This window comes from Neolamprologus brichardi, chromosome 10 (assembly GCF_056152115.1).
Source record: "Neolamprologus brichardi isolate AB-2024 chromosome 10, ASM5615211v1, whole genome shotgun sequence".
NCBI classification, from domain to species: domain Eukaryota; kingdom Metazoa; phylum Chordata; class Actinopteri; order Cichliformes; family Cichlidae; genus Neolamprologus; species Neolamprologus brichardi.
The window spans coordinates 3959614-3974279 of record NC_142113.1 but is presented as its reverse complement, the minus strand read 5'-3'; the positions used below and the strand labels follow the sequence as shown (position 1 = coordinate 3974279).

The following is a 14666-nucleotide window of genomic DNA, read 5'->3' as shown; positions in this document are numbered from 1 at the left end:
TTGTGAGAATGGGTATGATTGGGTGAGTGAGGCATGTTGTATAGAGCGCTTTGAGTACTCCGTGAGAGTAGAAAAGCGCTATATAAGAATCAGTCCATTACCATTTACAAATTAAAAGAGGAAAAAAATGGTCTTCAGTTAAAGACACAAAGACAAAACGATGTGTCCTGTCGTTCCTGGAACCATCTCCTCTTATGTTAAGCTCGCTGCATAGGGTGAATAGCCATACATTCACCTGAGGGCAGCAGAGGCACCCAGATACCGGTGCTAATCGATTCTGGGGCCACTGCTAACTGCTTAACTGAAGCTACCTACAACAAACTGACAACACGTCCTACGTTGACCTCTACAGACATCAAGATTTACCCATACCACTCATCTACGTCTCTCCCTGTGTGTGGTGCATTCAGGTGCAGTGTGGAAAAACAAGACAAAACAGTTAGGTGTTCCTTCTTCGTCATTAAAGGAGGAGGTTTCAATATTTTTGAGTTTTGAAACCTCAAAAGCCTTGGAACTCCTCCATATTGTCACTGCGGTCTCTTCTCAGTCTCAACGTTCTGTTGCAGACAAGCTAGTAGAACAACACCCGGAACTTTTCAAGGGAATTGGAAAACTCAGAGATTTTCAAGTGAAACTGCATATAAACACAGATGTAAAATCAACCTGTCAACCACACAGAAGTGTTCCTTTTCATTTACGTCAAAAAGTGGAGGACGAACTTCAGAAATTAGAAGCTGATGACATTATTGAAAAGGTTTACGGGACCAACACCGTGGGTTTCACCCATTGTAACACTTCAAAACCAAAGGATCCGGACGACGTACGGATATGTGTGGACATGAGACAAGCAAACACTGCAATCGAACGAGAACGTCACGACCACGATTGATGATGTAATCCATGAGCTGAATGGATCTACGGTGTTCTCAAAATTTGATCTCGGGGCAGGATACCACCAATTTGAATTACACCCTGACAGCCGCTACATTACGACGTTCACTACTCATCTGTGATTTCGGCGCAATAAAAGACTGAGCTTTGGAGTCTCTTCTGCAGCTGAAGTCTTCCAAAATGCTATTTATCAGACGCTGCAAGGACTGAACGGAGTCAAAAATCTCAGTGATGACATTATAGTCTTTGGCAGGGACCAGGCTGATCATGACAGCAATCTTTCTCTTTAAGTGACTATCAGAGTCAGGTCTTACTCTGAATCGAGAAAAGTGTGAATTTAATAAAACAAAACTTGAGTTTTTTGGTTTCATCTTCTCTGCAGGTGGCGTTTCAGCAGATCCTAAAAAGGTTGCAGCAGTTCAACACGCTCCCAACCCAAAAACACCTGCTGACATCAAAAGTCTCCTTGGCATGGCCAATTACTGCTCAAGGTTCATCAGAGACTTCTCATCGATCTCTGAGCCACTGCGCAGGCTCACACACAAGGCCACCCCTTGGACATGGGGTCAAGACCAAGAAACTGCGTTGCAGGCACTCAAGGTCAGTCTCACAAGCGACACGACGATGTCCTACTTCTATCCCAGCAGACAGACTGAACTGATTGTTGATGCTAGTCCAGTAGGACTGGGCGCCATCCTCTGTCAAAAAGATGAAAAGGGGATGAAGCACATTATTGCATATGCAAGCAGAGCACTGAGTGATGTGGAAACGAGATACTCGCAGACTGAGAAAGAAGCACTCGCCATTGTGTGCAGTTGCGAAAATTTCCATTTCTATGTTTATGGACATCCATTCACACTGGTGACCGATCACAAGGCACTCAAAATCATCTGGAATAACCCAAGATCAAAACCACCTGCCAGAATAGAAAGATGGGGACTGAGACTTCAGCCATATAACTTCAGAGTGGAATACAGAAAAGGTGCTGATAATCCAGCTGACTTTATGTCACGTCATCCAGTGCCAACACAGGAGAATGAAAGTGCTCGTGCATGTAAGGTTGCAGAAGAGTATGTCAAGTTCTTCTCTTATCACTCCAAAAGCCATGACACTTCACGAGATAAAAACAGAGACTCTGAAAGACCAGGTTCTGCAGGAAGTCATCGGTCACATCAGGAACAACACGTGGCATCTAACAGATAAATCCCAGCATGCTGACATTTTGAAATCATTCAAACATGTTCAAAGTGAACTAACAGTAGCTGACTCATCTGACTTCATACTCAGAGGCACGAGGATAGTTATTCCAACTGTCCTACAAGAAAGAGCAATACAACTGGCACACGAAGGGCACCAGGGTATCGTCAAGACCAAAGCGCTGCTACGTACCAAAGTATGGTTCCCAGAGATCGATCGGAAAGCAGAATCTGCAGTTCAAAACTGTCTGCCATGCCAAGCTAGCACACCTGTCACACACACTGACCCTCTGCAGACGTCACCATTACCCGAAACGCCCTGGCACAGTGTCAGTGCAGACGTTTATGGACCGCTCCCTACGGGGGAAATACCTGCTCGTTATCACAGACGAGTATTCTCGCTATCCAGTCGTTGAAAGTGTACGCTCAACATCAGCATCTTCTGTTATCCCAGTCATTGACAAAGTGTTCTCCATGTTTGGAATCCCAAGGACAGTAAAAACTGACAATGGTCCTCCTTTTAACAGTGAGGCTTTCTCACAGTTTGCAGACTACCTAGGATTTCATCATCGCAAAAATCAAACCTTGTTGGCCTCAGGCGAACGCCATTGCTGAGAGATTTACGAGAACCCTATGCAAAGCACTGAGAGTTGCCGAGATGCAGGGCACACCATGGAGACAGCAACTAAACATCTTTCTTCGTGAGTACAGATCTACATCTCATTGCACAACAGCAAGCTCACCAGCTGAAATACTGTTTCAACGCCAGCTATACACCAAGCTCCCTTTCGTTAACACCACTCCACGGAAGTGTTCAGACGCTGAAGTGAGAGCAAGGGATGATAGTGCAAAGATCAAGATGAAGGTGATCGCAGATGCAACTCGTCGCGTCAGACTGGGTGACACAGTGCTGCATCGCCAACCCAAGCACAACAAATTATCCACACCATACAATGCAAAACCCTATAAAGTGACTAAAGTTAAGGGTTCTGAAATTACAGCTACAAGGGATGGACACTCAATTGTCAGCAATGCCTCATGCTTCAAGAAAATCAGACATGGACTTGAAGATGCCCCACCTGGACGACATGTCGACCCCGCCTTGACAGACAAGCCCAGATACCCAGTCAGATCAAACAGACGCGTACCTATGCATCTGTCTGATTACATCAGATCTAAGACTTGAATATCTGAGTGACCCGTTAAAGGTTACGCTGCGTGTAACATGTTTGTTGTTCCTGAATCTAACACTGTAACCAGTATTCTAGTGTTGAATGTTGATAGTGATTAGTCAGAGATCTGCGCAAATGCAGTGCTGTTTAAGTGATGTTTAGGTGTGGAGAAACTCAAGTAATAAGAACGTTCAGTAATTTTATTAGGTGTTGTTATCATAGGTTCAGATTAATAATTCACCTCACTGAGTACCTAAGTTTGTTAAAGAAAAAAAAAAGGAGGTGATTGTGATGTTTACAGAACTTTTATTTTGAAAGGTCGAATGTAAGGCAGAAGGAGGATATAGAAAAAGGAGACAACAGAAAACGGTAGATGAACAAGTTAGCGCTGCAGACTGTGTTGCCGCTGCAAGCCTGAGAATTAAAGAATGGAACTGAGAAAGACTGAAGGTGTCATCATTAATGTTTGAGGCATGCAAACATAACAGTACCGCTGAAAGCGGCCGTCATCCAGGCGCAGCTCCTGGAGCAAATGGTGAAAACTCCAAAAAAACTTTAAAAAAAAACAAAAAAACAAAAAAAAACACATCCCCATTTTAAAATGTCATGTGACAATCTGATTGGCTTACGGAATGATGATGTCACAAGATGTGACATCATTAATACCTTTGATCCTTTGAAGTTCTGAAGTCTATAAATAGGGATCAGAAGCAGCAATTTTAAAACAGTTTGTTCGCAGACTTCAAACGTTCAACACGAGATACATTTGCAAATATTTCTAAGCCTTTTCAGAGTCACTGTGCACAGGCTCCAACATGGGACGAAAACGCCGACAAAGAAAAATAAATAATGCTGCCTCTCCTTCGTGGTCTGGCCAGCCAATCTCTTCAGGAGAAATAACCATGGATGTTGTCTTATCAATCCAAAGGGCATTACAGGAAAGTCAGAAGGAAAACTCTGACCTCCATGACAAAGTTAAACAAATTGAAGAAGAGAAGCTTCAACTAGAGGAGAAGTGCAGACAATTGGAAGCACGAAATAAAGACCTGGAAGGAAAACAGCAACGGCAGCCTGATATAAAAATTATTAATGAGGGAATGAAGTTTGGTCAAGGACGAAAGAATTTTTTTTCCCGTATTTTTTCATCGGGAACACAGAGTGCTGAATTAAAAGAAACATCTGCCCAGCTTCAAGGAAAGAAAGCTACTATTGAGGAGATACAGATACTTCAAGGAAAGCTCGATGAAGCTGAGAAAACAATTGAAAAAATCCGCCAACAGAAGACTGAACAGGAAATACAAATGGAGCACAAACTGAAAGAGCTTCTTGAAGAAAAAAAGCAACAGGAAGAAGAAAAACGTATTATCCAGGACTTTGAGAGAAGGAATCTAGAACTGCGAGAATTTTGTAATGAAATGATGGAAAAAACATCTGAACTGGAAAGAAAAAAGACAATGCGACTGCAGCGCAAACTCAAAGACATGAGGGAAATGTGCGTAGATCTGGCAGTCAGGTTTGGTGAAACAGAGTTCAAAAATATAGAGCTTCTTGAAGAAAAAGAGAAACAGGAAGAAGAAAAACGTATTCTCCAGGATTTTGAGAGAAGGAATCTAGAACTGCGAGAATTTTGTAATGAAATGAAGGACAAAACACCTGAACTGGAAAGAGAAACAGAAATACCAATGGAGGACAAACTCAAAGCCATGAGGGAAATGTACGTAGAGCTGAAAGTCAGGTTTGATGAAACAGAGTGCAAAAATAAAGAGCTTCTTGAAGAAAAAGAGAAACAGGAAGAAGAAAAACGTATTCTCCAGGACTTTGAGAGAAGGAATCTAGAACTGCGAGAATTTTGTAATGAAATGAGGGAGAAAACACCTGACCTGGAAAGAGAAAATGAAATACTGGAAAGACAATGTTCAGAGATGCAGTGTACAATCGATGGAATGAGGAAAAAACACTCAGAGCTCATGAATGAGATGTTGTTGAGGGTCAGTGACTTGAAGAGCCAAATAAGTGAAATGCAGGCACAAAAGCAACAACAAGAGAAAAAATATGAATACCTGCTGCTTATGCATCAAGTATTCAAGAGAAAAATTGACCTGATAGAAGAGATGTACAAGAAAAAACAAGAGAGAAATACAGACATGTGCAAGGCAAATCAAATGGAGGAGGCAACGTACAAAGACCCGGAAGAAAAGCCTAGAAAAGAACAAGCAGGATTAAAAGAAATGGAGCAAAGATGCAAGCAACTCGAGGAGCAAAATGCAGAAACAAACGATCAGTTGAGAACCCTTATCCTGGAGAAAAAAGCGCTCATGGAAAAATACCTGGAAATGAAGAAAAGAGGCGTCTGCTGGTTATTCAGATGATTTAGCCTCGTCCTCCTCCACCTGTGATCCATCTTAATTTTCACCTCTCATGTCCCCCCTCTCCCTTTCTCTCCTAACACATATTCCCTACCTTCTTAATCTTTTTTCTTTTTTTCCACCCTCACCCTCTCCCCCAACCAGTCCCAGCAGTTGACTGCCCCCTCCTGAGCCTGGTTCTGCTGGAGGCTTCTGCCCGTTAAAAGGCAGTTTTTCCTCCCCACTGTCGCCTAGTGCTTGCTCAGAGGGGATTGTTGGGGTTTTCTCCCCTTCCCCCTCCCCCCCCCCCCCTTCATTTATTTATTTGATTGTTTAAGTTTCCTTTTATGTTGTTTCTGTAGTTACTTGTTTTACTTTTTTCAACTTATGTAACAAAATAATAAACCAATTGAATTTATCCTTTGAGTATTTTTCATCTAATCTTTACAGAATTAAGCTCTGTCTTTTATTTGCTTGTTAAAACTCCATAAATGGTGAAGTAAAAACCTGGGATATGGTTTAAAACATTGAAAAAGACTAACCAACTAGTCTAAAACTAAGAAACACTTAAATATTACGTTAAATTGAAAACAGTTAAAAAGAGATATCCCTGTTCATAAATGTCATGTGATAATCTCAGTGGCTTATGGAGTGATGATGACATCATCACTCCTGGAGGGAAAAAGATGCACCAAAGTGGCAGGCAGACGAAGAAAAAACACGGCATAATGATACTTTTACGTTTTGAAATCTACAAAGGTTTGCACTGTGAGAATCAACTTGTGAGAACTGTGACTAATCTTCATGTGTGTGTGTAAAAAATAAATAAATAAATAAAGTGTATAAAGTGTGTGGCGAGGGGCTAGTTATTCTGAGAAACCCTGCTGCAATAAATGAGGGACCACTGTATATACTTTCTCTAGGAGTCTCCAGGTGAAGGCACAGCCATGAAGTCGTCCACTAGACAGTCCCAGATGGCCGTCGCTACCTGGGGGATGATCTGGCACACCGTGGACACACCGACTCTGTAACTGAACGCGATGGTCCTGGAGGAGACCCTGGTGTCAAGGAACCTGGACAAAATTGTTCAAAATTAGTATTATGTGTACTGCAGTTGTAAAATACATTATTCAAACTCTAAAATACTTTTGTGATGTCAGATTTAAATTACAAAACATAAATCTTGACTAAAGATGAACCAAACTGTTCACAATTTTATCTAACTCTCAGTTTTAAGAAAGGCTGGTGACCCCTGTTATAGAGTCTGACAGCTGCGGGGATTATATACAAATATTCAACTATACCAGAAATAAACCAGGTCTAAATAAAAAAGAAGGAGTGAGTATCACTACAAAGATTAACCCACAGTGGTCCTCATACCACAGTTTGATATCAGCAAACACCGAGAGCATACACTGATATGACACCACAGCCATGCTATCAATGCAAACACTGATAACACGGCATAAATCGAATTAAATCGGGACTTGATGAGACCTTTTGAGTAGGGCTGGGGGATATGGCCTAAAATCCATATCGCAATATAATTTGAAGCATGTGCGGTAACGATATATATCACGATATAAGCCAAATAACTATATATGTAAGATTTAAATGTGCTGTTGCTCACAAGTAAAATGTGAAATAATCAGCAGCTTGTTTTGATTTCAATATTTATTTCCCATAATAAGTTCAACAGGGCAGATGTACTTAAAATGAGGCTTCAGTTTAGGCAAAATAAAGGCAAATATTACAAACGCCACAAAAAGTAGCCGCTAAAGCCTTTAAGTTTCAAAATAGAACAAACAAAACAGACTACTAAATTGTCAGTTCCACTTAGAAACAAAATATTAATTCTAAAAATAAATCTTAGTTTATTTTACAGAAGAAGAGACAAAATTGACTAACTTATATAATATTGCTTTGGAAGCGCTGTCTGAGAGACATGTTTATGTTCAAGGAGTTGGTAACGAGGATCCATTACCTTAATTAGCTGCTTGAATCCTTCATTGTGGACCGTGTTTATTGGTAGCATGTCTTTAGCAAGACAGTAAGCTATGGCATTCTTTATGTTGCTATGTCTCTTAGCTTTTTTGTCATATGGTAAGACGCTGGAGAAAGCAGACTCAATTGACTGTTGCTGCTTCACAGGGATTCCCCTGGTTGTTTTCGATGACGAATTAGCGCTTTCAGTCAGAGATTGAGCGTGGGTGGTACTGCTTCAGGTGATAAAAAAGGTTTGTTGTATTTCCAGACTTTGTGCAAACATGCTTTCGGCACAATTTACAGTGCGCGTTACTCTGTTTTTTGTCAGACTTCAAATAGCCGAAAAACCTCCACACTACGGAACTTCTCTGGCCTTTCCTTTCGACAATCTCTCCGGCATTGGAGCCGTCATCTGTGCTCTCTTCGGTAACTTGGTCACCTAGACTTTTCTCTAGTCGGAACACTCATTTTCTCCATTACCCGGCCTCACGGCGGCTGGCTGCTTCCCAAACAAATACACATGCGCGGCTTGGCACTTGAGCTGTACATAACAAGATACATGACGTGATGCTGCGGCTGTGATTGGTTCGGCTCTGCACTACTTAATTTGTATTGGCTATTCATTTTTTATAAGAGAGGAAGAGAGAGAGAGAGAGATGAGGTCTATCGCGATAGTTTAATTTTTCTATCGAGAAAAAGGTATTTCGCAATACATATCGTTATTGTTCTATCGCCCAGCTCTAATCAATGATATATATTCTTTTCTTCTGTATAACGTATTTTCCACAAAAAAAATCATTTAATTTTCTCAAAAATCGAGAGTGTGCCTTATGTATGAATTCTGGTGACCTCGAACCGATTTCTGCGTGCAAAAATTGTTTAAAAAACGTGAAAAAAATGTTTTAGCACAACTTTGGTAAGCCGCACTGCTTGATGGATTGTCAGAGCATTACGGCTGCCGTAGTAAGGAGCTTCGCGGAGTAATCTGGGTCCAAAACTCCGTCCATTTCAGGTCCCAAAGTCAAACGAACACTAAGAGTTAAAAACGGTCTAAATTCTTTCATCTTTAATTAAATCATCAGCGTTGCTGCTTTATCTGGTGTAACAATTACATTTTACATCCATGAAAACAGAATTTATTAAATTTAACGGAGTTAGGAGTTAACAGGAAGTTAGCTCGCTAGTTTACACCTAAACATTTCATACCATGTTCTGACAGAGACTTTTGAAACTAATTAAAACGTACAGCTCTGCTACCACTTCCAACATAAATGAAGACAGAAAACTAAACAGCAGTGGTGTTTGCAGGGTTACTGAAGTTGGATTACCTGGTATATAATGATGTGCTACGTGATTGCTAGCGACACAGCTATGTTAGCATAACATTAGCACAGTGAAGCTGGAGGATGAACGCCAACTTTTTTCCACTCATTAAAAGTTAATGTGACAGATTCTGGTGGTCAGGGACAAATGCAATCGCATAGCAGGATGCTATACACTGGCCAAACTTCAGTCAGGAGAACAACTGAGATTATTCAGCCACAATACGAGGTTAGTTATTAATATACTGCAAGTAAGTAAGTAAAGTAAGTAAAATTTATTTATATAGCGCTTTTCACAGATAAAAATCACAAAGTGCTTTACAACACAGGAAATGGGAATATAAAAACAATATAACAGTAAATAAAACAATAAAAAACAATAAAACTATAAAAACAGCATAAGAAGAAATTAATCAAATGCTTTTCTAAATAAAAATGTCTTCAGCTGTTTCTTAAAAGAATCAATGGAGTCCGTGCAGCGAAGAGACAGCGGGAGAGAATTCCACAACCGTGGTGCCACAGTCTGAAAGGCCCGATCACCACGAGTTTTAAAACGAGTGCGCGGTACCACCAGCAGTCTCTGATCTAATGACCTTAAAGCCCGAGAAGATGTATGTGGTTTCAGCAGGTCAGATAAATATTGAGGAGCCTGACCATGTAGGGCCCTAAAGGTTAGAAGTAAAATTTTAAAATGAAACCTAAAATTTACAGGCAACCAGTGAAGGGAGGCCAAGACTGGAGTGATATGTGATCTTCTCTTTGTGCCTGTTAAGAGACGTGCTGCAGCGATCTGCACAGTCTGAAGATGATTTAAGGCTGATTTGTTAAAACAAGTAAAAAGGCCATTACAATAGTCTAAACGAGAAGAAATAAAAGCATGAATTATCATCTCAGGTTCAAGCTTTGATACCATTAGTCTGAGTTTAGAGATATTCCGTAAATGATAAAAACAGTTTCGGACCAGCTGCTCAGAGTGCTGCTCGAGCAACATCGAGCTGTCAAATATGACACCGAGATTTCTAAGGCTTGATTTTACAGAAGGGTCTAAGAAGCTGATATGCTGTCTAATTTCTGGGACCATGTGGTCTGGAGCAATAATTAGAGTTTCTGTCCGTTGGCGACACAGATCCAAAAGCCGACCGCGCGGAAGGCAGCGGTGGCGAAGTGGAAACAGTTCAGGGGGCCGACCGTGCACACGGCAGCGACGGCGACACAGGTCCGGAGGCCGGCCACGCGGACGGCAACGGCGGCGGCGACACAGGTCCGGAGGCCGGCCGCGCGGAAGGTAGCGGCGGCGTTTGGGAGGACGTCCATATCGACGATGACGCCCAACAAGCGGCCTGGCAGATGACCGCCGATGTCGAGGCGGCAGTTTGGGACCTGAAGGTGGCGTGGCCCCCGCAGCACCAGGCGAGGAGGATGCTGAGGCTGGACCAGGCGAGGAGGGTGCTGAGGCTGGACCAGGCGAGGAGGGTGCTGAGGCTTGACCAGGCGAGGAGGGTGCTGAGGCTGGACCAGGCGAGGAGGGTGCTGAGGCTGGACCAGGCGAGGCGGGTGCTGAGGCTGGACCAGGCGAGGCGGGTGCTGAGGCTGGACCAGGCGAGGCGGGTGCTGAGGCTGGACCAGGCGAGGCGGGAGCAGAGGCTGGACCAGGCGACGCTGATGAGGCAGAGGCCGGACCAGGCGACGGCGTGGGCGAAGCTGATGCAGAGGCCGGACCGGGCGAGGATGAAGCCGGAGCCGGACTGGGCGACGGCGTGGGTGGAGGCGCTGAAGCTGGACCAGGCGACGGCGTGGGTGGAGACGCGGAAGCTGGACCAGGCGACGGCGTGGGTGGAGACGCGGAAGCTGGACCAGGCGACGGCGTGGGTGGAGACGCGGAAGCTGGACCAGGCGACGGCGTGGGTGAAGCGGAGGCTGCAGCTGGACCAGGCGACGGCATGGGTGAAGCGGAGGCTGCAGCTGGCGAGGATGAAGACACGGAGGCTGCAGCTGGCGAGGATGAAGACACGGAGGCTGCAGCTGGCGAGGATGAAGACACGGAGGCTGCAGCTGGCGAGGATGAAGACACGGAGGCTGCCGGCGGTGTGGATGAAGCTGCGGCCGGCGAGGATGATGAGGCTGCAGCTGGCGGCTGGACGGGCTCCTCGGGCCCTCCAGCTGACGAGGCAGGAAGCTGGACGGGCTCTCCTGAACCTCCAGCTGACGAGTCTTGGGGCTGGACGGGCTCCTCGGGCCCTCCAGCTGACGAGTCTTGGGGCTGGACGGGCTCCTCGGGCCCTCCAGCGGACGAGACAGGCGGCTGGACGGGCTCCTCGGGCCCTCCAGCGGATGAGACAGGCGTCTGGACGGGCTCCTCGGGCCCTCCAGCGAGAACAGTCTCAGGACCATCGGGCACAGGGGCCCCTGGCAGGCACAGAACAGAACCAGCAGGCGCACGGGCCTCTGGCAGGAACAAATCAGAACCAGCAGGCACACGGGCCTCTGGCAGGAACAGATCAGAACCAGCAGGCACGGTGGCCTCTGGCAAACACAAAGCTGACTGCAGCTGCACCGAGCATTGACTCAGCTCAGGCAGCGACAGCCGGGTGCAGTCCTCAGCTGGCTTCTTTACCTCCAGGGGTCCAGAGTCTGCTGGGGGCTGAAACCCAGCCTCTGGGGAGGCCCTGGAGTGCGTCTCAGTCTCAGAACTGGCCAGCTCTTGAGGAACGTTTGCAGGATTGTGTGGTTTGTCTCTCTGCCTGGAACAGATGGGTGAACAATAGTTTCTTTCAGATTGAATTGGCCTAGCTGGTTGTACAGGAGGAGTTGGTGAAGATGATGGCTGAATTGGTGGCTGAGCTGATGAGTCTTCTACCAACTGAGCTATTGACCGGGCTATGGACTGCAACGTAGTTTGTAGTCGGTCTGGCTGTGGTAATGACTGGGCTATGGGTCGTGAGGCTGAATGTGACGGAGGTGACGACTGAGCGGCTAACTGAGCTAGTGGTTGCTGGGCAGCTAACCGAGCTACCGGCTGGGCAGCTGGCTCAAAAAACACAGCCCCGGTACAAACAGTCACAGGTTCAGGCGAAACAGAAAGAGTGCCTTTTCCACTCACCACAGCCGGCAACTCAGAACTCTCGGGGCCCGGCTGTGGCGATGGGCGTCGGCGGCGTGAACGTCGCTTCTTTCTTGAGGATAGCTCCGACCGGCCGGGTAATTCCACATCCGGCGGGCCGGGCCGCAGATTCCCCGGCGGGCAGTGCAACACATTCACCGCCGGGCTGGGTCGGGAAGCGGTAGCAGCTGGAGGGTGAAGGTGAAGTTCGTGCAGAATGAAGTCCTGTGCGAGCGGGTGAAGAGAATCCAGTAGCCAGGGGTGAGCAGAAATAAGCTGCTGTAGCCTGGCTTCTACAGCGCGGTGAAATTCCTCCCCCTCATGCTCAAGCCATAGGTTAACTAACCTCGAAACGGAGTCAATCAATTCCTCCCGAAACTCCTGGGAAGGTGCGGATGCTGCTGGGTCCATGTTTGGTCGGCTCGTACTGTCACGGCTGGCGGGGTGAGCCGTGTGGTGTGGAGGAAACGGAGGACCCAAAATGCAGACAGCCGATATGATGATAAGAGTGAGGGTTTAATTTACAGTGTACAAATAACAGAACTGAGGGCAGGACAGAACATAAACCTAAACTGGGTGAGCTAAATAACAACCGGATCATACAAATGGGGTGGGAGGCAGAGAGACACAGACGAGGAACAGACACCATGAAACACAGACGAGCCGACAACGAACACAGACCGACACCCACTATATATACACACACACAGGGTAATCGGGTAATGGCAGACAGGCGGGGACACAGCTGGAACTAATGGACATAACGAGACACAACCCTACAAAGTAAAACAGGAAACACACAGACTGTTTTACATAACAACACGGGGACATGAACAGAGCACCGAGGGAGACGCAGGTAGGGAAAATAAACACAACCAAACCCCAACCACCAATACAAAACAGAATAAACTAGAAAATACTAATAACAAACTCAAAGCGCTGGGTCACCGACCCAGGACCATGACAGTTTCTGTTTTATCAGAGTTTAGGTGGAGAAAATTGTCATATAACCATTTGTTGATTTCTGTCAGGCAATTACTTAAACTAGACAATTTATAAAACTCAGACATTTTGAAGGAACAGTATAGTTGGATGTCGTCAGCATAGAGATGATAGGAGATATATTTATAGTGCTTAATAATTTGGCCTAGGGGAAATACATAAAGTAAAAAGAGAATTGGACCCAGGACAGATCCCTGAGGTACCCCACACAACAAAACTGTTGATTCTGATGTGACATGATTCATGCAAACAGTAAAAGATCTCTCAGACAGATATGATATAAACCATTTTAAAACAACACCAGTAATCCCAAACAAGTTCTCGAGTCTGTTTATCATGATACTGTGATCTACAGTGTCAAAAGCAGAGCTGAGATCCAACAGGACTAGCACTGTGTACTCTCCAGAGTCTGCTGCCATCAAGATATCACTAGATACTCTAAGTAAGGCCGTTTCAGTGGAATGCAATTTACGAAAACCAGACTGGAAAGTGTCCATAACAGCATTTTTATCCAGGAAATAGTTAAGTTGTTCTAGTACTACTTTTTCTAAAATTTTTCGATATAAAGGGCAATTTGGATATTGGCCTATAACTGTTAGGAAGAGATGGATCCAGCTGAGGTTTCTTTAATATTGGCTCAACAATAGCTTGTTTAAAGAAGCTGAGGACTGAGCCAGTATGAAGAGAAGTATTTATCATTTCCACAATACAGGGGCCAATTGAATCAAACACACTAGTGAAAAATGAAGATGGAAGGACATCAAGGGGGCTTGAAGTCTGTTTTATATGACAAAGCAGGCCTCTGATGTCTTGTAATGTAACGGGAGTAAAAGAGGACCAAGTATCAGAGGAGAGCAAAGTTTGATATTACCCCATATTTCAAAAGTGCTTCATCTCTTTGCTATGACTGTCACCCGCCATAATTTGCAGATTTTAATGGTTTTAGCCGCCGCTATGCTTTCGACCAAAACAGGCGCAGCTTGATGACATCATCAACATGCGCTATCGGATAGAGCGGTATAGTCAAAATCTCTATTGTTGGCCAAATTTATATTGTTTCTATCAGATATCGTTTATATCGCCCACCCCTACTTGCCCTCAAACTGGGCGAGGGAAAGACGGTGGTACCTGTGATGTTTACAGAACTTTTATTTTGAGAGGTTGAATGTAAGGCGGAAGGAGGATATAGAAAAAGGAGACAACAGAAAACGGTAGATGAACAAGTTAGCGCTGCAGACTGTGTTGCCACTGCAAGCCTGAGAATTAAAGAATGGAACTGAGAAATACTGAAGGTGTCATCATTAATGTTTGAGGCATGCAAACATTACATTGGCGACGAGAGTAAAGGTTACAACCAAAGCAAGACGAAGGAAGTTGCCCTACCCGGAGCTTAGGAGACAAGAACATGGCTGCACACGCTACTCCACTTCCACCCTTCGACACGGACATCGACCTTGGTTCCGTCGGACCTCGCTGGACGAAATGGTTTCAGAGGTTTGAAAACTACACCACGGCAATGAATATTACTGGAGATGCGAGATTAAGAGCATTATTGCTGCATGTGGCTGGTGAAAAAGTGCATGACGTTTACGACACGTTAGCAACGGTTGGCGACAAGTACGCAGATACAAAACAGAAATTGTCAGCATACT

At 44.9% G+C, this 14666-nt stretch overlaps 2 protein-coding genes across 2 annotated transcripts; one reads left to right on the top strand and one right to left on the bottom strand.

Annotated features, from left to right (window-relative positions):
- The first annotated feature begins 4074 nt into the window (after positions 1-4074).
- Positions 4075-5628, top strand: LOC148100788 (uncharacterized). The gene has a single exon (XM_087846774.1). The coding sequence runs from the start codon at positions 4075-4077 to the stop codon at positions 5626-5628; it is 1554 nt and encodes a 517-aa protein (XP_087702900.1).
- Positions 5629-6270: 642 nt separating this feature from the next.
- Positions 6271-13008, bottom strand: LOC148100787 (uncharacterized). Its single transcript, XM_087846949.1, has 4 exons — positions 11376-13008; positions 10172-11198; positions 6593-6677; positions 6271-6276 (listed from the first exon to the last, which is right to left on the bottom strand). Exons 1-4 carry the CDS (start codon positions 12421-12423, stop codon positions 6271-6273), a joined length of 2166 nt encoding a protein of 721 aa, XP_087703075.1. The 5' UTR covers positions 12424-13008.
- Positions 13009-14666: the final 1658 nt, after the last annotated feature.